The sequence below is a fragment of the Hippocampus comes genome, unplaced genomic scaffold (assembly GCF_001891065.2).
Source record: "Hippocampus comes isolate QL1 unplaced genomic scaffold, H_comes_QL1_v1.1 scaffold6, whole genome shotgun sequence".
Taxonomy (NCBI): domain Eukaryota; kingdom Metazoa; phylum Chordata; class Actinopteri; order Syngnathiformes; family Syngnathidae; genus Hippocampus; species Hippocampus comes.
Window position 1 is genome coordinate 750,653 of NW_017805833.1, and position 27,677 is coordinate 778,329.

The 27,677-nt window shown below is 41.6% G+C and overlaps 3 protein-coding genes and 2 long non-coding RNA genes across 16 annotated transcripts; 3 read left to right on the top strand and 2 right to left on the bottom strand.

Annotated features, from left to right (window-relative positions):
- Positions 1-125: 125 nt before the first annotated feature.
- On the bottom strand, positions 126-6,076 carry LOC109526434 (4F2 cell-surface antigen heavy chain). The gene is made up of 10 exons (XM_019887735.1): positions 5,751-6,076; positions 5,073-5,469; positions 3,360-3,512; positions 3,055-3,143; positions 2,902-2,979; positions 2,770-2,825; positions 2,155-2,350; positions 1,450-1,554; positions 1,330-1,362; positions 126-794 (listed from the first exon to the last, which is right to left on the bottom strand). Exons 2-10 carry the CDS (start codon positions 5,458-5,460, stop codon positions 402-404), a joined length of 1,491 nt encoding a protein of 496 aa, XP_019743294.1. The 5' UTR covers positions 5,461-5,469; positions 5,751-6,076; the 3' UTR covers positions 126-401.
- Positions 5,378-10,492, top strand: LOC109526437 (uncharacterized). 2 transcript variants are annotated; one of them, XR_002170336.1, is made up of 5 exons: positions 5,378-5,475; positions 8,282-8,362; positions 8,855-8,940; positions 9,416-9,488; positions 10,403-10,482. It is a non-coding gene; the product is annotated as an uncharacterized LOC109526437 (long non-coding RNA). The 2 variants fall into 2 exon arrangements; XR_002170337.1 differs by lacking the exons at positions 5,378-5,475; positions 9,416-9,488 and adding an exon at positions 7,810-7,889 and having other exon boundaries at positions 10,403-10,492.
- ppm1na (protein phosphatase, Mg2+/Mn2+ dependent, 1Na (putative)) lies at positions 7,801-12,289 on the bottom strand. The gene is made up of 6 exons (XM_019887736.1): positions 11,884-12,289; positions 10,358-10,929; positions 8,502-8,619; positions 8,289-8,403; positions 8,136-8,199; positions 7,801-7,882 (listed from the first exon to the last, which is right to left on the bottom strand). Exons 1-6 carry the CDS (start codon positions 12,287-12,289, stop codon positions 7,850-7,852), a joined length of 1,308 nt encoding a protein of 435 aa, XP_019743295.1. The 3' UTR covers positions 7,801-7,849.
- Positions 12,030-14,444, top strand: LOC109526438 (uncharacterized). 2 transcript variants are annotated; one of them, XR_002170339.1, is made up of 4 exons: positions 12,030-12,121; positions 12,236-12,425; positions 14,010-14,065; positions 14,357-14,444. It is a non-coding gene; the product is annotated as an uncharacterized LOC109526438 (long non-coding RNA). The 2 variants fall into 2 exon arrangements; XR_002170338.1 differs by lacking the exon at positions 14,010-14,065.
- Positions 14,445-14,594: 150 nt separating this feature from the next.
- rtn2a (reticulon 2a) lies at positions 14,595-27,603 on the top strand. 10 transcript variants are annotated; one of them, XR_002170313.1, is made up of 10 exons: positions 14,596-15,006; positions 15,832-15,885; positions 16,973-17,479; positions 19,000-19,194; positions 23,608-23,815; positions 24,704-24,842; positions 26,231-26,300; positions 26,393-26,439; positions 26,524-26,638; positions 26,704-27,603. XR_002170313.1 is itself a non-coding variant. In XM_019887598.1 (10 exons), exons 1-10 carry the CDS (start codon positions 14,976-14,978, stop codon positions 26,777-26,779), a joined length of 1,386 nt encoding a protein of 461 aa, XP_019743157.1. In that variant the 5' UTR covers positions 14,597-14,975; the 3' UTR covers positions 26,780-27,603. The 10 variants fall into 10 exon arrangements, 8 of the variants coding, with proteins under 8 accessions (XP_019743164.1, XP_019743157.1, XP_019743158.1 ...); XM_019887598.1 differs by having other exon boundaries at positions 14,597-15,006; positions 26,524-26,582; XM_019887599.1 differs by having other exon boundaries at positions 14,597-15,006; positions 19,003-19,194; positions 26,524-26,582.
- Positions 27,604-27,677: the final 74 nt, after the last annotated feature.

Sequence of the window (27,677 nt, forward strand, 5' to 3'; positions counted from 1 at the left end):
CTTTTCCCAAAAAGTGCTATGCTTCTTTTTGATGAATGTGGAAATCACATAAATATACAAATAAGTGAAATTGAGGTGGTACTTTGTGTGAAGTATTTGAGGACGACTGTAAGTAGCCATTTTTTATCTATGGCCATCTATGATAATGTTTGACTGTCAATAGGGCTCAGTGGAGGAAAAAAACCCAGACAATCGAGGTTTGTGGTTGGTTGTATGAACAATTGCAACCGCCCCAGCAGGTTCTACTTCTACTAAGAACACCAACCACTTGATTGCAACATTCGAAAAGTCAATTTTAGCACAGAAAAACAAGCCGCCTAAAGATGTGATCCTTTTATTTTACAGACTCAATAGCACCCATCACATTGACAACCTTTTTTTTTTTTAAATTCACGTGTGTATTATGAGTAGCTTCCAGGTTCAAACAGTTTGACAACCACGGCTTCACAGGGCTGCAGCATCAGCGTGTCGAGGTTGACCGCGCCCAGGCGGTCCAACGCCGTACTGGCTACGAAAACGCCGGCCTCGGGCAGGCTTGGAGCCCAGGTGGGATCCAGGCCGAGGGGCTCGGACCCAACGTTGAGTAGGACCAGGAAGTGGACACAGCCCCACGAGCGCAGGAAGGCCAGGAGGGGCGGCGAGGAGGAAGAGGAGTGAGAAGACAGAGTGGCATTGGAGGAAGCATTGAAGGGGAGGAAAGTGAAGCTTCCAAAGACGAGAGCTTCTTCTCGAGCTCGGTTGTGACTCAGTGAGCTGAACAGGGCCACAGTGGAATGCCTCAACTTGAACTTATCCTAAAGAAGAAGAAGAAAGTGTGGTATAAGGGCTCCCTCTAGTGGTATGCAAAGAAAGACAATTAAATGTCCAAACTGCATAAATTGTTAAGTACTGTATGTACAGTTAGTCCAGTTGTATTGACCGGTAAATTATTTTTACCTTTAACTGAATCATTATTAATCTAGTGGTATGCAAAGAAAGACTGAATTAAATGTCCAAACTGCATAAATCGTTAAGTACTGTACAGTTAGTCCAGTTGTATTGACTGGTAAATTATTTTTACCTTTAACTGAATCATTATTAAGTACAGCTTTTTATTTTCGTACATTTATGCTTTTATTTATTAAGCGTTGATGTTCGAACTGTCCATAATATTACAGTACATATGTGTTACATATCCTTTTCGGAAAACACGAATACTATACCTCCACATTTGAACTAATCTTTGGACTCAGTGAATTATACTGTACATTCCAAGACCAAAAAAAAAAACGATAAAAGAGTCAACAGTATCAGCACAAAAGCTTTGTGAAAAATACAGATATTACTCACGGTGAAGTCTGAGGATTCGCTGCCATTTTCTCCCTGCATTGTGGAGGAACACAACAATTTGTATTAGAATTTAATTGAGTACTTTACAAATACTTTTTAAATGCGGAGCTTAAACTTAACCTGTGCGGGGTACAATTGGTCATACTGTACAACAGGTGTTCCTGGCAGCGTCATGAGCAACACTAACAGCAGTCTCCTCAAATCATAAGGTGCTTTGCCTCCAACCTAACAAGAGACGAGTTCAGACCATGATGCCATATGTACATTTTCATTTGCGGTATTTATAAGTGTGAAATCAAAAAGTTAAAGTGGTTCAAGTCAGCTACCTTAATGCTAACACAAAATAAGAAATGCAATAGACAGGCTGACGAATAGCAGTGGTGCTGTCGTTTTGAAACCCTTTCAGCGATGGATATTTGAACACAAACGGTGAAGCAACATAGACAGACGTACAAAAAGCATTATTACCACTATTCATGTTTTCTGCATCTCAAAAACCAGACATGTATTTTATCTCAGAGCACACCGTCAAAAGAGATGGCATGCCGACGACAGCTCTCTGTCACTCAAAAGAGGAGACAGAGAGAGGGAGAAAAACTTCACACTCAATTTATAGCGCTACAGCAACAACCTTGAACTGAAAGTCTTTAGGTTTGGTGCTTCTTTGGTGAATCTAGCGGTAAATTTAAAAAAAAGTAATAGGGAGACACAAGGTAGCAGCACTGTTCTCAGGGAATATAGCGTCAATATCATAATGCATGCGTCAACATAATAATGCGCCGACTCAAAACTGATTAACATGTCACACACGTTTGATGTTCTCACCATCCAGCCGAGCCATGTGTCTTTAGGCGTCTGCAGGTGAGTCTCGATGGCATCAGCCACCTGGCGGGCCGACTGCAGGCGGGGCGAGTCGGGTAGCACGGACCTCAGGACCACATCCACCAAAGTGACGTTGAGCTGCTGGCCGGAGACTACCAGGGGTGGAAGGTGCTCTTGTGTCTGGCTGACCACAACAATCCTGACCAAAAAAAAAAAAAAAACCCCACACACACACACACACACACACACACACACACACACACGCACGCACACACACACACACACACACACACACACACACATACTAATCTGTTTGAATGTATATAAAACAAAATGCAAGAAACCCCAAAACAAAACAAAATATTGCCAAGGGAAGTTATTTTATAAATATTTCAATGTAGCAAAGTGTTACCATGATTTACGAGTGACCGAAGTGAGATAAGCGCTAGGTTAACATAATTTAAAATAAGATTGCTTTCAGTTACGAGCCTGGTCATGGAGCGAATGAATGAAGGCACCAATTTAGATACAGAAATAATTACGCTCAGTCAGTAGGGAAATGTCAACTTCACCCCATCATGTCTAAAAATCTATGCACCAATAAACAATTGACAATACCTTTCTTCATCTTTTTCACTGAACTCCTCCAAGACACCTTTCCACAGCATCAGAGACTGCAATACCAATATCTTTTTTTTTAATAAAATGTTGAAAATATATCTTTTTTTAAAAGCTCTAAAAAGTATTTACCTTTTCTGTGTACGATGCATCTGTGTCACACATAAAGAATCCCGCCACACCTTGACCCAACCAGAAATGAAGTGCACGCTATGGAAATGTCATTCACATTTTAGTAAATGCAGCATTGCTAAACCAGAGTTTTTCGATGAGATCATGTCAGACCTGCGTGGCGTTCCAAGCTTCTTTACTCTCCAATTCTTCACGAGCCCCAAAAAGCTGGACATCGCATACGTCCAGTACCACTTTGAGGCCTACGATTCGAGCCATAAGCACACCAAGCATCAAATCTTCAAACACGAAAAGCTGACACGATAAAGCCAGATTGTTTTTAATTTTTGTTGTAATCTGATGTGTGATTGACCAATTTATGTTAATGACACACTTTTTGGTGGAATTGAGTAAGAAATCTCAATTAGTTTATTTTTCTAAATCGTTAAGCCCTAGTCTAAAACCTATGGCTTACTCACCTGCATTTTCACTCTCTCCAAGCAAACGCTGAACCTGCGGCAACGTTCCCAAGCGCTCCCCGCTCTCAGTTGCGTTTGACGAGTCAAACAACCCTTTCAGGATGAGAGCACTGATTCCCGAAGACTTGAGGTAGGGAAGCTGATCACACAGGACTTTATTAAAAGAAGAAGAAAAAAATAGGATTTTAAACTTGGGTTTAGGGTTTCAAAGTAGCGTTTTAAAAGAGGTTCAGGGCTTCAAAGAAGCGTTTTCAACTGGGGTTGATGTTTCAATGTAGGCTTTTAAACTACGGTTTGGGTTTGCGCTGTAAAGAATGTACGTATACTGTATCGAATTATCCGTGCTGTGCATTAACCAGCCAAAACATTAGGTACACCTGCTAATAAGATTCAAAGATAAAGCTGTCAAGTTTTTATCTGGACAATCAAGTCATGCTGAATTTGGATTAATTTTCTTAAACAGCATGTTTGTTTTTGCAGCTATATTGATTACTGAGCATCCTTACTTAAGCAAACATGTAACATTTTGCATTGGCTCTCAAGGCATGGAGGCCCTTGCTGCATCTAATGTGGTTGAGAGTGGGTGCTCATGTTTTTTTCCCCAAGTCAACAGGAAACTCTTTGCATTCAGTGCAGGTTTCAACATGGTATCGATTCATTTTCAGTTGGTTTATTCCCAAGCCAGCTCAACCTGGACTTGTGGCCAGACAATCGCAGGGCAAAACAAATCTTCACGTACATTTTTTTAACAGGGTTTTGATCCATGAACCGAGCAAAACACTTCAGTTCACATGTAAAGATTGTAGCGCGTTTTCGGTGCGTTCTGCTGTATTTATACATTCAAATTATCAATTCATAACCTTCCAACATCATGCTGTGCAGGTGTCCATCACTGCTACGATATGAGAAAAATAAACATCATTAAATAACTAATGAAACTAGGACAGTGTCAATCAAACTGTCCTCACTTTAATTAGTCTAATTTTCAATGCAATAATTTTGTTAAATACATTTCGTAAATTAAATGTCTTAAAAACACTTATTAACATTAAACTGTGTTTAATAAATGCATTATTTTACTCGTATCGTTCTTGACATTAAGTGACACAAGACCTGGATTAGTGTGTCATTCCTATCTGTAACTCTAGGGAGCAGTAAAACAACCTCAAAAAACTAAAAATAATTCTGCTTTCCATAGAAGCAGTAAATCAGCCATCTCATTCGCTCAAATCACCGGCCACATATGACTGTTCTAATTTATGAGACGAGGTAAACATTTTGGACTGGGCTATGTCGTTCGAACGTATGAGTAGGAATGTCGTTCGACCATGTTGGTAAACTGTACGGGGTATTGCATGGAAGGGTGGAAATGCCAAAATATTGACGGAAAAAAACATTGCCTTAACTCTTGACGGTAACAAGTTAATGGTGCAGAAAAAAATCAATATTTAGCATTTTCTATACACAATATGTGCTTAATTTAGACTGGCGGTGAGCTTCGTCCGGTCCATCTCTCAAGTGGCTGTAATGCACAATTGCGCATGCGTATGTGAATCTCCCGCGGTAGAAAATGTTTTGAGTATTTTGCCACTCGTTCAAACGACGAAGCCCATTCAAAATGTGTACCCCACACTGGCAGATGGTAATTCGCTTGAATAGATAGCAAAATAGAAATTAAATATTGATACATTTAGCTTAAATTAATTGTCTCACCGTCGACGGCCCCTGAGCTCTCGGATGGCGTCCCAGTGAAGAGGTCAGACTGCAGCTGTAAAAACACCGACTTCTGCCACCAAGTTAGCGGGGTCGCCACGGGCCGCGGGCTGGTGACGATGATGGCCACGGCGATAGCCAGCATGGCCAGCCACGCCAGCCAGAAGAGCACCACCAGGTAGCCGCGGACTCTCCTCCAGCCGGGCCCGCCCGCCGACTCCTCCAGCTCCTCCTTGCTCATGGGCCGCCACTCCTGCTCCTGCTGTCCCTCCTCTCCGAACTCTGGGACGAGCAGAGCGGCCGTCTCCGAGGAGCCGGCGGCCCCGCTGGCCGAGAGGCCCGGGTCGGCCACGCTGCCGTAGCCGGTGTCTCCGACGTTCAGGGGCATGGCGCTGGGCTGCAGGTGAGAGGGGATACTCGTGGACCGGCACGCACTTCCTGGTGGAAACCTTTACCCAGTTCGATCCCTCGTTACTAACATTTCATGTCCCTCATGACACGTGTTTTATGATGAGACACAATTCAACTTATGGAGGCTCCTAATACATTTGGCAATGCATTTACCTTAACGCTAAACAGCAACAATTTGGTATATTGAATTGCAATATTGCCCTCCCAAGCACATGCTCTTCCTAATCTGAATTTACAACTAACCCAACAAATTGAATTACTACTCACCTTTTCTCTGTTCTTTTGGTCGTCCTGTCGTAGAATTTTTGTCTGTGTGAGGTCTCAAGTCCTGACTTTTGTGGAGTGAGGACATAAGAAGAAACTTCTGTCCAATAAAGGTTCTGCTGAGTCACCTAATACACAGGTGCTGATCCTCACCACGCACCCTTACAACACATTCTGAAGACACATGACAAAGACCTTCGTGTGTGTGCTTTCAACCTCTCATTTGTATGTCTGTCAGACACAGAAGTATTTGGATGGAGCTTTTATGATTCAAAAGAGTGATTGAAATGGAGACATTTTGTTTTCTTTCCTCATTGAATTGAATGGAAATGCTATTAATTTGTTCCTCTGCCACAAAAAAAAAAACACCAATACAAATTCTTGTATTAAAAAAATAGCATTCGTTGGTATTTTACCTTTAAAAAGACATCTAATAACATAATTAAGTGGAAAGAAAGATTAAGAGTTTTTCCATCTTGATAATTCATGGGAATTTCACAGTGTTAGCATTAAACTAGCAACATTTCTTGAGGCAAACGTGATTGAATAGCCAACATATAATTGTCTTTGTCTTGTTTAGTTTTGCAGTAAACTTCAAATTGGAGTGGCAAATGTTTAATGTGAGGGAGGGAGTTTGATGACCCTTTACCATATGTTTAAAATACAAGTGCTCATTTTTAGCCATGTCGGGTGACACTTTCAGTTTGTGCTAGCATGCTTTTTAGACTAGTGTCCTAGCTTTGAACGAGACTCGTGTGAAGATGGCTGATTAATTTAACGACTGAATACAGCCTTGTAGCTGTTCAACCATTAATCGACACATAATTGATTATCTTATTGCAAATTTTTGATCATTGATAAATCATTTAGCTATCTTTTGAATTTGACATTTCCAAATGCTCAGAATTTCAGCCTCGTCAAGTGACTGAATCATAATTAATGTTCGTGCGCTACCGATTTAAAAAGAGTGGACATTTTCATCCTATTATTTGGATCCAATTTATGAAAAAATATTATATCATCATTATTTGCATCCCTACAGTGTTGTATGTAACGTGGGTTCATGATCCTGTACATGCAAGATACATAGTGTTGGTGCTTCATGATCCTCACAGTATTTTATGTGCCTTTTTGGAGAAATCTAAAGCAATTACAAATCCTTTTTTGGGGTGGCATCAAATTTTAGTTTTTCGTTATTCGTGGCAGGGCTCAGCTCATCTTACATGTCTTTTGTATGCCGTGAAAAATTGTTACATAAACATGTAACGTCACTCCTCACACAGTCTCTCAATGTTCCTGTCAGTCATTTAATAAAACATTTGTGCTAATTCCGTGTATCTCTCTCTCTCTCTCTCTCTCTCTTTCAAGTTTGCTTGTGCATTCTTTTATGCTGTCGTGGGTTCCTGCTCACCTTTTGAACCATAACAGCATCATGTCATTTCTCTGCTGTATGTCTTCACGATAACATGCGGCACGTGCAGAGAGCACAGTGTTTATTGTCGTGTGTACAATATAGTGTCAGTAATATACACACATGGGCCACTTCATTAGGTACACAATTTCATGACAAGCGCTCTATCCAAAATTCGACATTTACAGTGATAATAATGCTCTATTTTGATTGTGTGGTGTTTATGCAACAGTGTGGAATTTCAGACTGAGATTGTTTTCTTTTATTTTTATTTTGTTAAAATACTTTAGATTCATACCTATTAAATAGTAATATTATTTGATCAGATATTTACACATTTCACTTAAGTAAATAAAACCACATTATTAGAAATTCCATAACATTTACAAACACACACATTTACAGTATATTTGTAGTATTTAATTGATATAGTTTTTTTTTAATTTTATTTTTTTTAAACAAACATATGAAGAACTTGTGCTGTACTTCACTGGAAATGTTCAGCCGCCTTATACAGAAGCTTTCCAGCACATGATGCATATTGATCGGGTTAAATCATTTAACATTTTCAAAACTGCCCACAACTTGGCTTAAATAAATACATATGTCACGTAAAAAGTCAGTGAGCTCCTCTGAAATGTGGAAGGGCTTTGGGAAGGATGCTGATCACAGTGTTTCCATGCTGATGCTTTTAGTTGGAGTCCTCTTCTGATCCGCCCATATCCTAAAAGGTCATAAAACAGCCGCATCATGTTCTGTATGTTGTAAAAAAGGAACCTATTTATGTAAACGCATGCCGACAGTAAGGCCTTATTGGGCATGTTTTCTCCCTTTCAAATCAAAGTCAGCAAAGTCCTAGTTATCAGATGGCTCAAAGAGGGAAATTTTGACTGTGTATCATGCATCCCAAGTCATTTGCCACAATAAAAATGAGAACAAAAGATAAAACGATATAGTGTGTTTGTGTTAGATTTTACCATTGGCTCTTGAGTCCTGAGAGCTGCGATGTGTTTCTGATATGAAGCGATGATGCAATCTCGCCTGCATGGTGACAAATGTCAAATGGACAACATTTTTCCAAATGTTGCAGCCTCATTGTGAGTCCTTGTGTGTGTTTCATCAGTGCTTACTTGCTGGTGATGCCGCCCCCTGGAGGAAGTCCCGGTATTTCCTCCTCCCTCAGGAACTTGATCACATCCAAAAGGTCAGGATCCTCATCTGTGGACCGCATCATCTTGATGATTTCTGAAAATGAAAATAGATTCGAAAGAGAAAACTAGAAAATATGTTTAAAAAAACAAAACAAAAACAAAGTTGTGTTTTTGACAGGTTTAGAGGAGCACCTTCTACTTTCATGTCAATGTGTTGCTCCAGCGCCGCCTCTCGTTGCAGTGCCTCTTGAGACACCTGGGGGGCGCCCGGGAGGCACACTATAATGATGCTGATGTTATCCAAACTGCCCTGTAGGGGGCGGAAGAAAGCAAAAAACAAAGTCATGAAGTTTGATGACTGCTACAAAGTCTTTTCAGAAAGAAAGTAAAGAGTGTCTATTAAAAATGAATTAGTACTGAAGTAACATGCCATGAAGATAATATATAATTTTGAAGACATTGCCAAAGCAAAGTAGCCCTGGAGGGCACTTTATATTTATTTATTTACTTTATATTATAGTTCTCTTTTTGTACTGCTTGTCCAGGATATTCTGAGGCACTTTGATGTTGGTGACATCATAAACATCCTCGATGATGTCATCAAACAACCGAGGAGGAGCAAGGCTCATGAGTGAGTGTTGGTAGACTTTAAGCTTTTCGGGTATCATAAATAGAAAGCCATGTAAGGGTGGGATAATGCCCCTTAGCTGGTATATATTGAGCAATAGTGCTACGTCACGTTCACTGCTAATCCCAGCCATGTGTCGTGCTGTCTTCCAACGTACAATAACACCGCACATGCCTATTTATAGCGTCAGGTTGATGCTCTTGAGCGGGAGGGAGGACAAATCTACTTACAAATCGACGTCAGTGTAATACCTCTTTGTCATGCCCACATCTCCCTTCAATGCAAAGCACTCCATTCATCAAAACACCTGTGTACCTGTGTTAAGTAACCATGGAAGTTTTCACTATTACCGCACTTTACTTTCATCACTTTTGCGACACCTGGAATGTTTTTGTGTGTATATGTGTATGACAACAAAAATCCGCCTTACATAGTCCTGTCACAAAGATATATGTGTGTTTTATTGTTGTGCTTGTAGTGTGCAGTGGTGAAAACCCTGAGCGCTGTTTCTAATAGAGATGTTTGGTTGCCACATTTACCTACATGAAAAGGTGCGAATTAAGACTGAAAAATTAATCAAATTCAAATCAACATCGTATTCTAGTAGAATGCAATTTAAAAAAAAAAAATCTTTTTGGTCGGCCAGTCAGCTTTATTTTTTTTTTTGTATATATTTTTGACTTATATTGTGTCTAGTTTAAATATTGTTTCATGAAGCATGAAAAGTTGAAGTGATAAAGCCAAAAATGTGTTTGCATTATTGTTGTAATCTGATTGATGATTTACTGACTGACGTTTGGTAGAGTTTTGTGAAGTTGCTGTAGTGACTGCAAGTGAAAGTGTTGAGCAAGTCAACAACTCTTATTGAAGTGGATAAATGAAGTGTACGTTGTATTAATCATGGTTCATTTGGCTTTATTTTATAATAAGCTTAAACGATAAAACCAAAACATTTACCTACGTACAATTAATCTGCTATTGTTTATTATAGTACTGTTAAAAAAAAAGTAGCCAACAAAAATTTCTAGTGCAGTTTCAAATGTAGAAACCAAACATCTCATTAGTTTTCCTTGATTTGCTCCCCTTTTTGGGTATTTGATTGATTTATTTATTTTTTTATTTTTATTTTATTAATTGCAAGAAAACATTTTCTCTAATGAAAGTCAGATTTTTGTATAGTTTTAAGGCATATTAAAGCGGTATCGGGATCGAAGAGTAGTTGTTTTATTTACCAAATCATTTTATTACTTGATGAAAGGGACATGGACTCAGTTTTTCAGATTTGTAAACACAGTTTGTTCATGCACTTCATACACACACACACACACACACACACACACACACACACACACACACTCGGAGATCAAATTTCAAGGCCGTATTGGCCCGGCCCACTTAACATATTTTCATATCGTCTCACCTTATAGAGGCAGAGGTCGATGACTTGTGTGCAAATCTCTCGCAGGTCGTCGCACACCTGCAGGCGGCTGCGCACGAAAGCACAGAGTTCCTCATTGCCGATGGCATCCCAAACGCCATCGCACGCCAGCACGATGAACTCGTCCCGGGCCGCCCGCTCCACTTCATACACTTCGGGCTCGGGCGACACCAGCTGCTCCGTCTGCGGCCTCCAGTCCACTTCCTTGAAATCGAAGTCGCCCAAGGCTCTGGATACGGCCAGCGAGCCGTTGATGCGCTGCAGCGTGACAGAGCCGCCGGCGTTCTGTATACGCTCCTTCTCCCTGGGGTTGAAGGGCTTGTGGTCCTCGGTGTAGAAGACCAGCTGGCCGTCCTTACAGAGGAGAGTGCGCGAATCCCCGCAGTTGATGAAGTACACGTAATGCGGGGAGATGATGACGGCCGCCGCTGTGGTGCCGCTGCGGTCCCAGTTGTCCTCGTGGGCCAGTTTGTGCATGTGTCGGTCAATTTCAAGGAATCCCTCACGGATGCCCTCCTTCACCTGCTCTGGGTCTTCGCTTGCTTTTACCCCACCTGTGTCAAATGTATTTATTTCGACATTACTATATGGCCGTCCAAAATGACAAAGGTCAAACAATTGTCTGAGAATTGGAGTTTACTTGAAACACGACTCCTGCCTAACTTTGTTCGTAGTGCAGTGGCCCCTAACCTGAAATGTTAGGTGTGCAAGTAAAATATTTTGGGGCACGCACTATAAATTGACTTGCAAAGTCAATATTCATCCGACTCATTTTCACTACATTACTGATAAATGGTCTGTAGTGTGGAGCAGAAGTTTGTATTTACAACAACCACACAACTTTGCCTTCCGCTAGCTGAATGCTAACTCACAGTGCCGAACATGGGCTTACAAATCGCATCTCACGCGTTGTTATTGCAACTAAAGCAACGGATATTGAAACACATGTAGACAGACGATGCAACAGTCACACGCATATATTCTTTGTCCTCTGCAAAAACTGGCGCAAATTACTGTAGTTTACTGAGTCACTTAAGCCAAGTCTTTTTTGTCTTCATGACTGTATTGTACTGCTCCCTGGTGGCCACGTCACACACACCAGAAGGAGCAACAAATAATGAATTGTGATGCACAAACTGTTGAATTCTTTACATTCTCTTGAAATATCTTGCTACAATGTTGTTTTTTTAACTCCATTATTACATAGTCCTGTTTTTCTTTTTGGGAGTCAAGGTGATTTGAGATATGGACCAAATTCAACTTGTATCTCAAGACACCACTCTATGTAATATTTCCAGGTCGGATTTGCCTTTCAAACTTAAAAATTGTCATGTTTATCCACACAGTAGTATTAATTGATCCACTTCCTGTCACTTTTCCTTTCTAAAAAAAGGTGCTTTAGAGAGAATTCTCCATCATACCCGCACTGTGACATCTTGTTGTGCTATTGACACATCTAATATCCTTGAGAGCCCAAAATAAATCTGTCTCATTTTATGTTCCAGTACCTGTGGCAAGGATGTGGTCCAGCAGGTTCCTAGAGCAGTACTGGGCCACGGTGTTCCCTGCATGGCCATCAAACACGGCGAAGTAGGCCCACTCGCTCAGCTCCCCTCTCATGTGAGGCATGCAAGTGTGCGCGTCCTCCATCTGAGCCCTCCAGCCCTGCATGCTCGCCACCGCGTAATTTACCCCTGATTGAGACCCCCCCTCGGATACATGCTTTTCCAGAATGGGCCTCTCCAGGTACGGGCTGGGCATGTCGTCATCTTCGTCGAAGTTCTCCTGCTCCTCGGGCCCCTTTTCTCTTGAGCCGCCTTTGAAAAAGAAGGTCACCATCTTCTCTGTTTCTTTAACCAGCTGGCGGAGGAAGGAGGGCACCTCCACATTGCTGGCCCTGCGCGCTGTTCTCATCACGCTTCTGAGACGCTTCTCGAGTTTCTTGCTCGACCTTACTGCCAGGCGTCTCCTCCTCCTGCTGTTGACCCTGCGCCGGCACCGGGACTTCCTCAGCAGGTCCAGGGCAACTGATGAGCAGGTCAACCCAAATGTAAGTCAAAAAGATCCACTTAATAGAAAACGCTGAGGTCATGCGGGCTCTTGCATCCTTCACCAAGGGGCTGTATTGTGTCACTCCGTGAATTTGACCACACCGCTTTGCGTCTGTGTGGACTTTACCTCTCCCTTCTTTGGCTCTTTTTCTCTATTGGCCTGTCTTATTTCAGCGTCATTATCCCGCTTCCCTTCCACCTTCCTCCCTCCCACCGTCTGTAGAACCCTGCCGGGTTAATCACTTAGATGACTTGCCTGTTTACATGCGGTCATTAGATCGAATGCGCAGGGAGATGTAGAACTGTCACAGCCGTGACTTTTGTTTCCATTTTGTCATTTACTCAAAGTGCATGAAGGCATTTTACATGTGTTGTTGTTTTATTGCGTGTGACTTAATAGGATTAAGCCTAATTCTTTACAATGAAGATTGAGTTAGTCGATCTCCAGTATATAAGAGTCAACGGTTGCTATTGGTGGTGAACAAAACTCAAAAGATTTACTCTGGGAAAATTACCCTTGATGTACTTTTTAATTTTTTTTATTTTTAGAAGACTCACACTCTGTACTTAAAGGCAGCATTTGCTGTCTTGAAACGGCTAGCAAGATTTGAAGGTCACCTCACTTCACTCCCCCTCTGAGCCTTGTCTTCTTGTTTGTGGTCAACATTTTCTTAACTTCCTTTTTAAAACAAACGGGTTCGTGACTCAGTGCACTTTGAAAAACAACAATTGGACTACGCATTTGATTCTTAGTTCCTATGCGTCTATAAACAGAAGTACCGGTAAACCTTTAATGACCGTTGGCATCTGGCAGTGTGACAAGTTAATTTAAGCATGGCTGTTTGCCTTTTTACCCAACAGTCCAGAATGGCAAACTGGATTCATTTGACGTTCTTGACTGTTTGATCCAATAACAGCATTATCTGTAATCTCTGGACTCAACATTAGGTACGCATTTGAATGAAATCCAAGACAAGAATCTCGACAAGTATAAGGCCCAATTACAATATTAATGAAACAATGTATTTATTGGAATTATTGTGTAAATGATACCTTTCCTTGCTAATGCAGCCTAATAAGGGAACACAATATAGTAAAATATAATGAAAAAAATGTATCATCTGTATAAAGGAACAGTTTTGAAAATAACTCTTGCATTGAATCTCATTCAGTTATATACAATAAGTGTCGAGTGACCACATGTACTATTCTCAATCCTACCCACTCGTGGCACTTTTACCTTACACTTATTATGTTTTTGTATACCTGTACATTTGATATGATTGCTGAGTAAATAAGAATATGAAATTATTGTTTTGACTCCAGTTTACCTGCAACCTTAAATATCACATGTATTAGCTGCACACTCTCAAATCACATAAAACCTTCAGACGGCACCACATCTGGTTGGTTTGCTGTGTGCATGTGCAGTGTGAAGGAAAGGGGGAGGGCACGCTAAACTGCCTATAGGTGGGTCTGTAGTTGGTTGGGGGCTACAAAGTATGAGCTGCGGTTGATTGTTCGTTTGTGATCAGCAATGAAAGGCATTGATCGACATCTGCCAATCACATACTTTTTCACAGAAATCACCCCATCACGATCAGTGACCGATCAATTGGAGCACCACTTGTTGGCCCAGGTTGGTAATTCACAATCACTGCAACACAGAGAAACGAATAAAAAATTGCTAACAGACCGCAAATGCTCCCCAGGCCGTAGTTTGGACACCTCTGAGGTAGTATAGAGTCTGTTGACATAATCACAGTTCGGTACCTGCAGAATTTTATAATTTTTTTTAAATGTTTTTTTTTTTTTGTGAATTACCCTCCCCCCCTCTCAATAGGCGTCAGTTATACATGGTCTTTTGAGTCCACGTGCGCCATGCTCTCATCTTATTCATTATTGACATCTCCTCTCTTCCCCCCATTAGATGCTCAGATGACTTGTCCGTGACGGCCAGACATCCATACCATTTTCTCATGTGCCTCGCTGCTTACTGTAGCTGCACTGCTGCTAGCTGCAGGAGAGAATTTTATAATTTTTTTTAAATGTTTTTTTTTTTTTGTGAATTACCCTCCCCCCCTCTCAATAGGCGTCAGTTATACATGGTCTTTTGAGTCCACGTGCGCCATGCTCTCATCTTATTCATTATTGACATCTCCTCTCTTCCCCCCATTAGATGCTCAGATGACTTGTCCGTGACGGCCAGACATCCATACCATTTTCTCATGTGCCTCGCTGCTTACTGTAGCTGCACTGCTGCTAGCTGCAGGAGTGGCGCTGATGTGAGAGCAGGCAGAGAGTGGAGGAGGAGGAAGAGGAGGAGGAGGGTGTATGAGGGGGATGCTGGTGTGAGGCAGGGCGGGGCAGCTAAGTGTCTGAGGCAGGAAGCTGCTCACGCACATCACAGAGGACCACAGAAGCAGCCTAGAGAGAAGGACCTGAGGGTTTTCCCGCACGATTCCCTGGCAATACATGAGAGTGGAAGGGGGCCAGGGTGGGGGGGGTGTCTTCCAGGCTGGGAAGGCTCAGCGATGCCTTGATGGAGTATGGGCCAGGTTTTAGGATTCTCCCACTGCCGTAAGTCTGCTCTTCTTTGCTAGCTTTTGGACTGATGCGAGAGCATTTTCCTGCTTTTCATCGTCGTAGCTCAGCATTTTTCTATCGCCAATGATATCGTATGTTGGCCCTCCTCTTCATCTAGCCTCTTCTTCATCCCTGCTCTTTGGTAAACACATGGCTGAACGGAGCAATGTTCTACTTGCACTTAGTTCTTCTTGCATGTTCTCGTACATTGGTTAGAGGAAACCTATTAAATAGCTTAATCTTTATTTATTTTTTGTCACCGTGGTTAATTGCTGGGGGGTGTAAAAAAAAAGATTTGAATCAGAACAGGGCTTTTGATTTCAAAAAATATGAGGTTATCAAAATGAGTTGTTCCACTTGATCCCAAAAAAATATGTTGAGATATGTATCAAAACATATTTTATTGGAGAGAGGCATATATATATATATATATAGTATATCTTAGAAGAAAATGGCAGATTGACAGTACTGACTAGTTCATTCAAATTTTTATAAAATGACAACCAAAAAAGTAATTGCAAGTGTGTGTGTGTGTGTGTGTGTGTATATATATATATATATATACATATATATGTATATATGTATATATATATAAAACAGCAGCTGTAAATCGTTTTACCTTTATTCGAGGTTTGTCTTACATTATTATGACTTTGATGGTTCCATTGTATGTGACCTGCATGCAAATAAATAGGTTTGAGATTCATAGCAAGATTTTAGTATAAAAGCATAGCATGTTAATGTGACATTGACTGTTAACCAGCAGCCAGTTTTCAGAGGAACCATGAAAAAAAAATGCTATCCTTTGTTTTCTTGCAGAGGAATATGGCTCAGTGGCCTCCACTCCTGATTCGACACCCCCGTGCACCGACGGTATGAATGCAACACATTGACACTCTGACATATGACTCATTGGAGTTTCTTTTTTTTTGGGAAAGTAAGAGTGCCAACCCGCTTCCTCTCTTCAAAATATCTTAACTGAAGAGCCACAAGTGATTGCATGCTTCCAACACAAAGACGCTTTCAGCTCTGTTTTTGGACATCAAACACAAGACACTGCTGAGGAGTTTTTTGTGGGAACAAAAGAGAAACATTGAGATTGAGGCACGTGGATATTACAACTGCAGGAAGTAGAAACAGATGACAATATGGATTTTGTGTCCCTTATTACAGCTCCCACACAGAATAGGTATTGTACCCACAATAGCCCACATTTGCAGTGTGAGACTGTGTGGGCTTGACTGGAACGATGAATTGAAAAACTTGAATAATACACTTACAATGCATGCATATTTTCTTGTTCAATTGTTTTCAAAAGTACAAGTACATGCAAATGCCTTATTTTGATTAAACACAATAGATAATCAGTCTGCTTTCATGAAATCAGAGACTAATTACTGAGACACTGATTTCAGAGGATTGGGACAATTTGAAGTTAAGCAATGGTTCAAAACGATTATGTGTATTACCCATGTGCTGCAGTCGATCTAAATAAGTTTATATAACGCAACATACAATTTTACAAAAATTGTAAAAGTATTATTCCTGAATATTTATTTCACTTTCAACCACTCGACATGTTCAGTGGCATCAGTGCTATACATACACATATAGTTCTTATTTTTTTCTTTGTATTTTTGCCCTCTATGGACAATAAAAGCGGTATTGTGCTATGACCAAAACATAAATATAAATCTATATAAATAAAACATGAATTGGAATATTTCATATCACACACTTTTTATGCTGTGTCTTTGATTTAAAGATGACAATACGCAAAAATCTACAAAAATTGTAGAAATTGTAACATATGGGGTAACCCATGTGTTACAAACATCGTAGAAATTGCAGCACAAGGGTTACAATTGATTTTGACACCGCTACAAAAAATATTCAACATTTGGAGTGGAATATCATCTTTTGTTTTTTTAAAATAATCTAATCACTCTATTTCTTCCAGGTGGTAATGAAGAGTCAGAGCTGTACGAGCTGCAAACAGCGAGGGACTGCTCCGAGGATGAAGATGTTGTCTACGATGATGACGACACACTGGCCTCCTCCCCGTCAATCTGGGGCACGCCGCGTCAGAACTCCCTCGAGCTGACCTTCTCCTACATCGCCATTGCCGAGCCCGAGGCCGTGGGGGCTTCACGCACCCACCGGGAGAGGCGCAGGGGTGGCTCGAGGGGAAGTCGCACCTCCCTGGTGCGTACGGACACCCCGGAGACGCCGCTGGACTCGCCCGACGTCGACTGGGACCCGCAAGGCTTCCTAAGTCGGGCGGATGAGGAAGAGGGCCGAGTGGACGTGAGGACCACAAGCCCAAGAAGGAGCAGGCAAAATGAGACCGTAACAACGCAGCCATCAGCCCAAACTGCGGACATTGAGACTCAGGAAGGCGATGCAGTGATCATAAGTGAGGAGAGCAGTTTTATCCAAACTTTATCTCAACCACCAATACTTCCTGGTACGATCAATTCCACACAATCAGACGTTTTGTACAGTAACAATTCATATGAAAATTGTAACCAATGTTTGGCAGGAAGAGTTTTGCTTGTTTTTGTGCTCATCCCAAAGCTGTCAAAGTATTGGTATCGAAGTGAGTTGAGGGACAAAAGTCTTTTTTTTTTTTTGCTGACATTTGGTAACATATGATGGGTAGCTTTTTAAAAAAAAAGAAAAGAAATATTAAATCATGGATTGTCGCTTCTCCTGGCAGTGCTTGGGCCCTACCCCTTTCAAGTAATGGGAGGAAACTACATTTATGGTCAAGGAAGTATAGTGCTACATCTCAAATCAGAGACGATGATCAGTGGATGGATTAGCTAAATTTAGTCTGGGTTGTTTATGGCAGGGGTCCCCAACCGCCGGGCCGCGGACCGGTACCGGTCCGCAGGGCATTTGGTACCGGGCCGCACAGAAAGAACTTGCCTTTTTTCCGTTTTATTAATTTCGGATTGCGAAATGTTTTATTTTGAAAAATTACCGGATTCTCTGTTACATCCGTCTGTGTCACGCTTGACTCACGTCAAGGCACACTTCTCGGTCAGGTGACCGATGACGCTCATAAACAAAAGGCTGAAGCCCGCAAAATGAGTAAAAAAGCTGCTTGGAGATCGCAAATGACGGCGGCCTTAAAAGTACGTTCGAAACAACTGGATCAAAGTTATGGCTGAATACTCTGAGATCGCCACAATAGCACTGTTGCTATTTCCGGCATCCTACCTGTGTGAGGTGTGGAGTTTCTGCAGCAACGGCGACTAAAACAAAATTACGAAGTAGACTCGACATAAACCACACACCTAAGGTGTCATTACCCCGAGATGGGACTGTCTGATTGCAGAAAATCAAGCTCGGGACGTCATTTTCATGCACTTTGAATTTGCGTTGTATCGTATTTTGAAGGCATTAAACATTACCACAGCGATAAGAGTGTTGCGACCAGATTAGACGCTCCTTGTGTTTATTATTATATTTCGAAAACACCACAGTTTTCATGCAGCTCATACCATATTATTTTGTTGTATTAATCCGCCACACCTTCAATGCCGGTCCCTGAAAATATTGTCTGACTTAAACCGGTCCGTGGGGCAAAAAAGGTTGGGGACCCCTGGTTTATGGCCTTTACAGAGAGCGTTTGCTGCTTGTACATGCGTACTTCAGAGGCATTTTTTTTTTTCATAATCAAACCACCTGTAAGCCTTTTTTTTTCGAGTAATGTAAAATGAAATTGAAATTATATTAGACTGTTTTGCGATCATAGCGTTTCCGATTTTATCTTTACGACTGAATTTTAGTACTTATAGACATCAACTGAGGTTGTTTGCTGTTACGGCTCAGTGCCATGAACAGTGGGGGCTTACTCTTTTCGTGAAGCCAATTTGTATGAACTGATTCATCCAGCAGGTAAATGCAAGTGCTCACAAGGATGCAATGGTGATGGTCATGTAGTGATGTGATATCATGTGTGATGTCATCCCTTTTTTCCAGCAGCAGCAGCATCGTCACCGACCCCAGAGCCTGAGTCACCCATCATCTTAGAGGAGCCCCTGCAACTGACTGAGCCCAACTCCATGTCACCGGATTCCGTTGCTCCAGATACTCAGGAAAAGCTGCTGAACCAGCGGTGGTACTCAGCCCTTAACCCCTTAGACAGCGCCACAGTGTGCCCACCTATAGCAGGTACATGTCCTGATCATTTTGCCACTTCCTAAATGTCCCTCTGTCTTTAATGGGAGAGGCACTTCCAATGAGCTCTTGAATGGAAAGAGATCAGATTTCACATTGATCGGTCAAGAGTAAGCTCAGATGCTCACCCTTGAAAAGTCCTCCCTCTTCACTGTGTCTCCACGGCAACCATCTCTCTGGAATTCAGGAATGATCAGGTGATTGTGTGCAATGTACTTCTTGCATGGGCTGATGCCTTCAACACAGTCACGTCAGACTGTATCACTGTATTAGTAGCATTTGGTTTTAGTATTTGCAGCTTTGTGTTGGCTTTTTGCGTGTGAGATAACATCCTTTCTTTCTGCTCGGTGGCATTTGAAGTGGACTGTCACTCGAAACAGAGCTTGGCTTATTTTAGTGGTGTGGGTGTCTCTGTGTTGGAGGTAGCAGTGAACCATGGGACTTTGAATGAATGTGCAGTAAAGCTGCTGACAGAGTTTAGAGTGTCACGAATAAATAGCACACATTAATCTTTTGGAGCTTCGCGTTTCTGACGCTTGGGTCTGTTACTGCACATCAAACCAACGATAGGTTTTATTTTGCTGACAATAGAATTGGCTAAATTGACCATACACTGTATTATTCCCAAGACTGTTCTTCGGTTAGCTTCAGTTTTGTAACAGGCTAATCACACTCAAACGTTTTGCATTTTGCTTTTCAAATGTTTGTGGGTCATTAAGTGCCATCATTTTCTTAAACGTGTCTTTGTTGCCTTGGTTTTAAGCCAAGAGCTAGCGATAGCTTTACCATAAGCGCTACATCAACAAACTCTACCCTCTTCTCATTTTTCATTTGTCGAAAGACTCTTTCCACTCTTTACAACCATGACCCAAAGGGATGTTACGAAATGTTGTGCTTCAAACCTGTGGTAGGTATAGCATTGTACTGGTAATCCTTAATCCTTTTTGTTTCACCTTCTCTTTAGCTTCTCGAAACTAATCATCTTATCTCACTAAAACTCCCAACTTTGCTTATTTCCTTTTGCTTGTTTCTTTTGTTATGTGGCTAACTGTGGTTTTACTTTTTTATTGTTTGTTTTTTGTTGTGATTCACTCAAGAAATTAGTTAGCATTGGTTAGCTAATCACCCAGTGCGGCATTGCAAAAATTAGACCTGTTTCTCTTGTTGCAGCTGCCAAATGGCTCTATGCTTTATGACCGACTTGAAATATTTTTTAATGTAGTCTAGATTTGAAGTCGCAGCTCTGCGTTTGTACAAACAATTTGTAGTACTGGTCATGACTGAAGTCTTTCTGAGTTAAAAAATAAAATAAAATAATCATTGCAGTAGTGGGGGTGGGCGGTGCAGCAGGAAAGATTATTTTGGGCTGCTGAGCGAGCAGGGCCCGGCCAAAAACAGCTCAGGGGGGTCGAGGGGAGCACGGCGGGACAGAGAGTGTAGCGAGGCGAAACAGCAGCCAAAATGGCCAGCAAAGGTGAGAGAACTTGGATGAAAATTGGGGAAAAAAAGTGGAAGGAGTTGTCAACTAATTGTATCTTGACAATGTGCTGATGTTTTCTAGCCATGTGGTTATTGCGGAAGTAGGACCGGTCCCCAGCTTCTTTTAGTATGGTGAACTGCTTCTCATTGTATAGTTTGATTGAGTGGCTATCCAGTTGGGGAAATGAATGTGCCAAGAATTCTGTGATCATGCACCATTATGTTGTGGTATTTATTATCTGCAGCATGGCATTGGTTTGGTCAGTTTATTTTGCTCATTGTTGCCGCTCAGAGAGGTTTCTAAATGTGTAACTTGGTGATTGATGAGTGTAGCTGATCACAGCCTTATATGTGTTTATGCTTTGTCATAATTAGCGGCATACACAGTCACCGATGTCTGTTGCGGTGCATTCCCCTAACTTCTGCGCAGGCAACACGGGTTTTCCCACTCAACTCTCTTTTGTTTGCAAATGTTGTAATTTTAATTATGTGAAACACATTGTGTTTCCTTGTGTATAAAATGTGCTGCAGCATCTAAATAAAGCTGCCTTGCTCTTCGCTGGGGTCAGCTGGGAAAGGCTCCAGCTCTGCATGATCCTGAAAAATGATAAGCAATGTAGAAAATGAATTGATGGACAAGGTACTCACACACCACTTGTGAGTATTGTGATTGATTTTTAAAATGTCAACACGACCAGGAAAATTTGGCACGACTGAACTTGAAGTAGGTGGTAGTTTTTCCTGAAGTGTCTTGTCTTGAAGCAATTGAAGATAAACAGACTGCAGCTTTCAATTTCATCATTTCCATTACGTGTAAAGCACAGGCACTTTGTTTTTTGGCTTTTATGTAATTTATTGTTTCCAAGTAACATTGTGGTTCTCTATGCCCTTTTAAAACTTGATGATGTAATTCATTGGCACACTTTACCAGTCATGTATCCTCGTTGCCAGGTAGTCATGACAACATCTTGAATCACAGTGAGAGTGGAGAGTGGAACCAGAGGTTTACTCGAGCCTTCACTGGACACTTTTAAACGTTACTGTATTGTAAAATTGTTCAATGCCATCAGTGTTTTTTATTTTGTTCCCAATGGTTGTCACTTCCTGCAAATTGAATGCAGACACAGCACATACACACACACACACACACACACACAAATCCTATGCAGAGTGTGCTTTTTTTTTTTTTCTTTCACTGCTGATAGCCTAATACCAGGAAGTGTGTATTTGTTCCAGTGTGAAGTGTCAGTTTCCGGATTGACTGATAAGCACAAGCATTCTATAGACATTTATATGTCGTCGCTGTCGGGCGGAATCCTCCAAAAATCACTACTTTGCTGGCTCTTGTTCTTTATTTGAATATTATCCCTTGATCAAGTCTCTTTTAAAATTTCATCCCAAAAAATTTGAATAAAAGCATCCACGATCCTCGTGATCCTTGTGAAATGATGTGGATGGTGAGGGTTGAATAAAGATATTGGGAAGAAAAAAACGAGGTGACAGAATTACATAGTGTATTTCATAATTCTATGACCCCACCCGGTTCAGTCTCAGCTGTTGCTGGGTGACGAAGCGAGGGGAAACCAAGCGGTTGTAGAAAATGGTGCTGACGCCTCGCAGCAGGTGCCGCGAAAGGCCCCATTCAAATTCCCCTCAACCGCTTGCTTTCCTCTGTCATCTGAGGGGTAAATTTAGCCCAAGCTGAATCCGTATGTGTCCTATTCGCCGCTCTGGCGTCTCATGTTGGCGGCTGGAACGCACTCTTCTTCCTTGGGTCACCCCCCCACCTACTTTTACTCTAGCCTCCATGCCCCTCCTCGGCATCTTGGAACGCATTGATCTTTTGCCATGCTCAAAATTTAAAGTACTTCCGATACCGCAGTGGTTATCAAAGTTTTTACACCAAATACCACCTACAAAAACGTAAGATCTCCTCATAGCGTCATCAGGACCAACATTAAAATGCAATAGTCTCTTAGGCCTCATCAGAATTGACACAGATGTTTTATTTCTAGGAAGTGCAGGTAAATAGTTCAGTATATAAATACTAAGACGTTTTTTTATCTTTACCTTTTACCTTAATGTTTAAAAGAATTGACACAGATGTTTTATTTCTAGGAAGTGTAGGTAAATAGTTCAGTATATAAATACTAAGACTTTTTTTATCTTTACCTTTTACCTTAATGTTTAAAAGGAACAAATTCTAACAGATTAAATGCCATTGTAACTTAAGTACAATTCTTTCATGTACCACTAGAGGGTGGCTGCGTACTGCTGGCATTTTTTTTCACTCATTCATTCATTCATTCATTTTCTGATCTGTTTATCCTCACAAGGGGGGGGGGTGCTGGAGCCTATCCCAGCTGTTCTCCGGGCAGTAGGCGGGGGGCACTCGGAACTGGTCGCCAGCCAATCGCAGGGCACACACAGACGAACAACCATCCACACTCACACCTAGGGACAATTTAGAGTGTTCAATCAGCCTGCCATGCATGTTTTGGGAATGTGGAAGGAAATCAGAGTACCCGGAGAAAACCCACGTAGTCCCGGGGAGAACACGCAAACTCCACACAGGGAGGCTGGAGCTGGAATTGAACTGCACAAAGGAATTGAACTCTGCACCGTGAGGTCGACGCGCTAACCACTGGCCCACTGGGCTACCCATGGCATTTTTTTGAATATTCAAACATTTTTTTTACAATTATGTGAGTGTTTATACAGTATCGTGAGCTTTTTTTATTCTGCCAACCTCCCCAAAATATTGTTGATAATTATCGTATCATGAGATTCGTGATAATTGTATTGTGACGTTACAGCCTGACTCGCCACATGCAAAACTTTACTACCTCCCTATTAATTTTCACAGCATGAACAGGCATTGTTTTCTCTAGTTTCTATTCTGACTCCTCTGTCCACCGTATCTTCCAGTCATGGACCTGATCTACTGGAAGGACATGGAGCGAACGGGAATGGTCCTGACGGGCATCGTGGTGGGTCTCCTATGCCTGTTCCAGCTCAGCATCATCACTGTGGTCTCCACGGTGTCTCTCGCCATCGTGTGCGTCACCATGTCAGTGCGCATCTACTACAAAATCCTCCATGCCCTCAACTGGGGTGATGGAGAACATCCGTTCAAGTACGTGCTTTTCTTTCAATGATGTGTTACTCATTGGGATGGGCGATAAATACCGTATGCGAAAAATGTGTTTGGTCGAGTTGTTATTTTTAGGACTTGCTTGCCAAAAACTTGGGAATGACTTGACTTGACTTCTGACTTGGTATCTAAGTGACAAAGGTTGCAACTTGTGACTTGCAGATATGTGACTTACTCTCACCTCTGGTTGTAACCCTTTAAGCAAGAGCTTTTTGAACATAAACGGTGCACAACGTCAATGGTGATTGAAGCATGAAATATCGATGCGCAAACTCTTTAATCCATTACGTTGGAATTATTACCGTATGTTAATATAAAGTACAAATCTATACTGTGCTGTTTTTCGTATCGAAAAATGTCATTTTTTTGTTTGTGTTTTGTGGGGGGAGAGCAAATTGATGGCATTTCCATTCATTTCAATGGGGAAAGATGTTTTCAGTCGCGAACGTGGTCACAGAAGAAATTAGACTTATAGGTTGAGGCACCAATGTATTTTTTAAACATTTTGTGTTCTGTAAAATTCCCAACCAAAGGAAATAATGTAAACAGAATCAATTTACTCACACTCAAATTTATGCCATCGTAAAACTTAAAAAAGTTATTGAACAGCGATTCGTGGCATTTTTAGTCTGTGCAAATGTTTAAATAGAAAATGTACTCTGAAGAATAGTCGGGTTGAAGGGACTGAACCCACTTGGGTCAATTTGACCCAACTTTTTATGTTCAATGAATAACCCAAAAAGTTGGCTCAAATTGACCCAAGTGGGGTTGGTCCCTTTTTGACCCATAATTGGGGTTATTTTTGACCCAACTGTTTTGGGGAAAGATGTCAGTTTGTAATATCTGTTATCTTTTGAATGCGTGTGACAGGTCATACTTGGACATGGACATCAGTTTTAGCGGAGAGGAGACTGAGTTGCACATGCAGAAAGTCATTGTCACGACTCTGTGTGCTGTGGACTGTCTGAAAAGACTCTTCTTTGTCGGCAACCTCTTTGAATCCCTGAAGGTGAGAAAGGACGGCCGATCGAATGGCCAGCCTGTCCGTATGTCCCTGTTTGATGTCCTTGTCCTTCCAAGACCTCCCCTCCCTATCATTCATTTTTACCGTGCCTCTTTCATTCTCTCACTTTGAATGCCATCCATCCTAACTCCCTCCACATCACTGGTTGTAACAGCAGTGGCGTTGTCATTCTGCTCGCTCCAGGCCTGGTGTCAAGCTGCCAAATTTGGCCAATGCCGGCGACTGTCATGCCACATCTACATATTCGCAGTAATCATGTGGCACCGGTATATTTGTCTTGGTGGTTTCTATTTTAGGACTTAAAGCAAAAATATTTTAAAATATAGATTATAACGTCAAGGCTTTGTGTGACGTAATATGGCTACTATATTAAGTCCAAATGAATTGTATAAAGCTTTTGTGAGTCAAAACAATCTTTCCTAAAGCTGGGTGTCAACATTCAATAATTTTCAAGAAAAACTAAGATGTCCTCCGTTTTAATTTTTCTTCTTTCGAATTTACCTCTCACAATAAATAAGTGTGCTGCCATCTCGTGATTGTTAGCGGACACTTCCCTGGATCCTGAAAACAATTTTATTTGCGGGCATGTATTTCCAGTTCTAAGTAGTGAATCTCTCTTTACTCATCTGCTTTTTTTTTTTTTTTTTAATACTGACCACTTGGGCTATTAACAGCGTACGTTTATACATAGAGAAGGCTGCAGGACATTAGCAGTACATGTTGACAGAGTGTGAGCTAAGCGAGCCCTAACCTGGGGACCTTCCAATGTCAACCCTGACCTGGCTGGAATGTGACATGACACGTAGCAGCTGGAGGAGGAGGGAATATGTAGATGGCGCGGGATAAGATGGAGGCCCTCCCCCGTCCAAGACCATGTCCCATATTGGGAAACACTGACACCATTGATGCCACTACTCTTTTTGTGGTAGACTGGACCCTCTTATATATTTTTATTGATAGGGCACATTCCTGAAAAAAAGACAAGCAGTAACATTTTCTTGATGGTTCAACTGATGATATGGTGGCTCGAAACTTGGAACAGTCCCCTCAAAATACACAGCCATAAATGTCTAAATCACCGGCAACACAAGTGAGTACACCCCTCAGTGAGAAACTCCCCATAAAAGGTGTATAAGGGCCGTATTGAATAGGAAAACCAAAAAAATGCAACAATACAGTATAACAAAAAAAGTTACTATTCAGAACTATTTCTACGAATGAAGGCCACAATTTTTTCCCATAATTCTTGTTGGCAGTAAACGTTGAATTCCCCCCCTTAGACACCTGTGGAGCATATATTTCTGCGAGTAAAACCGCTTTCAAAGGGATAACTTTTTGGCGCAATGATGTGTTTTTTTCACCTTGCTTTGTAGTTGCTGGTCCTGATATATCTTCTTACTTATCTGGGAGATCTGTGCAATGGCCTCACACTCCTCATCATCGGTATCACGTCACTTCTGGAAATAATTACCAAACTCTCGCTTTCCCTTTCTTATGCACTTCTTTTGTGGCTTTTTTTCTCTACCTCTGCGCAGGCGTGATCGCTCTCTTTTCTTTGCCGCTTTTCTACCGACGGCGTCAGGTAAACCCTTTTATGTCCCTTCCCATCGCTGTCCTGACCTTCATTGGCATATTTGACCTTAACACGTTTGTTCATGTGTCTCAGGAGCAAGTGGATGCTTTCATTGCAAAGATCCAGGCCCTCATTGGCAATGTCAAGGACTTGTGAGTACAGCGCCACCTTGTGGTAATGATGGATATATGTCTCGATACCTGAATAGGTGGGTCAAACGAGACCGTTTTTTTCTGCACATTCCAAATCCACCATCATGTATCTCTCGCACAGCTTCCGAAGACTGGCCCACGGCGGTGCCGTCCCGTCTGACCTGACCCCGGGTGGTGCCAAACCTAAAATCCACTAAAGACTGATGGATGACGGGATCACTAGGAGCTGCGGGCCGTCACTCCGATTTCTTACCCAGCAAGCAGTCCCAGCTCCACATGACTGAGCTGCTGCGTTCCGGAAGGAAGATGGGACGTTTACTATTGGAACTGTGTCTAAGTTATTGGGTTTTTAGAGGGGTGATTCTTAATCAGGATGGATGAAAAAAAACTGTGTTTTTGTTCGTTTGGGTTTTTTTTTTCCATAAGTGTCTGTTGAAAGCTGTCGTCCAAATGAGGCTCCTGGCACCCCTTATGGAAACTTAATATTGACCTGACATCATCATTCGCAGCAGCATCTCATTGACAGTTTGGGTGCATGATATTTTGTGAATGCAAATGCATTGTAACAACTGTTTCATGTGTGAATGTGCGTACCTGTGTGCCTGTGAGTAAGGAAGTCACTCAAACAAGCAATTAAAGTCACTTTTTGTCCTTTTCCAGACCTAACATTTCCTGTTTTTCCTCCTGCCGTCAGCCTTTCCTCAAAATCAGCTCATCACATTGTGCATTACTGCCGTTTGACTGTCAATTGTAGGCCAAGTTCACCATTGGGTGGGGCATCGCTTTGATGGAAAGGATGAGGAAGTGAAGGTGCCTTTCTAACTGCAGGATCAAGTTCAGTCAGTAATTATTTTTTGCTTCTCCACACAAACAAAACACATCCCTTGTTTACCTGCATCTTGCCCTACAAAGGATGAACTTTTGTACCTGTATGATGCCTTTGTGGTAACATTACAATGGTTGTCTTGTAAGTAAAATCACTTTTAGAAAAATAAATTGGTCAGGGTGATCTCCAACATTTACAGTCTCTTGAAATCCTTTAAAGGGGAAGTCAACCCTCAAATTTGTCTTAACTATATTTTCTCTGCGCCTCCA

Excerpts from the sequence above, each read along its gene's own strand:
- LOC109526434 (XM_019887735.1), bottom strand. The coding sequence starts at position 5,460 with ATGCCCCTGAACGTCGGAGACACCGGCTACGGCAGCGTGGCCGACCCG. Across the intron at positions 3,513-5,072 it reads GAGCTCAGGGGCCGTCGACG|TCCTGTGTGATCAGCTTCCC; the intron begins GTGAGACAATTA and ends CTTTTAATAAAG. Across the intron at positions 3,144-3,359 it reads TGGAGAGAGTGAAAATGCAG|GCCTCAAAGTGGTACTGGAC; the intron begins GTGAGTAAGCCA and ends CTCGAATCGTAG.
- rtn2a (XM_019887598.1), top strand. The coding sequence starts at position 14,976 with ATGGGCCAGGTTTTAGGATTCTCCCACTGCC. Across the intron at positions 23,816-24,703 it reads GATGGAGAACATCCGTTCAA|GTCATACTTGGACATGGACA; the intron begins GTACGTGCTTTT and ends TGCGTGTGACAG. Across the intron at positions 24,843-26,230 it reads ACCTCTTTGAATCCCTGAAG|TTGCTGGTCCTGATATATCT; the intron begins GTGAGAAAGGAC and ends CTTGCTTTGTAG.
- ppm1na (XM_019887736.1), bottom strand. The coding sequence starts at position 12,289 with ATGAGAACAGCGCGCAGGGCCAGCAATGTGGAGGTGCCCTCCTTCCTC. Across the intron at positions 8,404-8,501 it reads CATTGACATGAAAGTAGAAG|AAATCATCAAGATGATGCGG; the intron begins GTGCTCCTCTAA and ends TTTCATTTTCAG. Across the intron at positions 7,883-8,135 it reads TCAGGACTCAAGAGCCAATG|GATATGGGCGGATCAGAAGA; the intron begins GTAAAATCTAAC and ends ATGACCTTTTAG.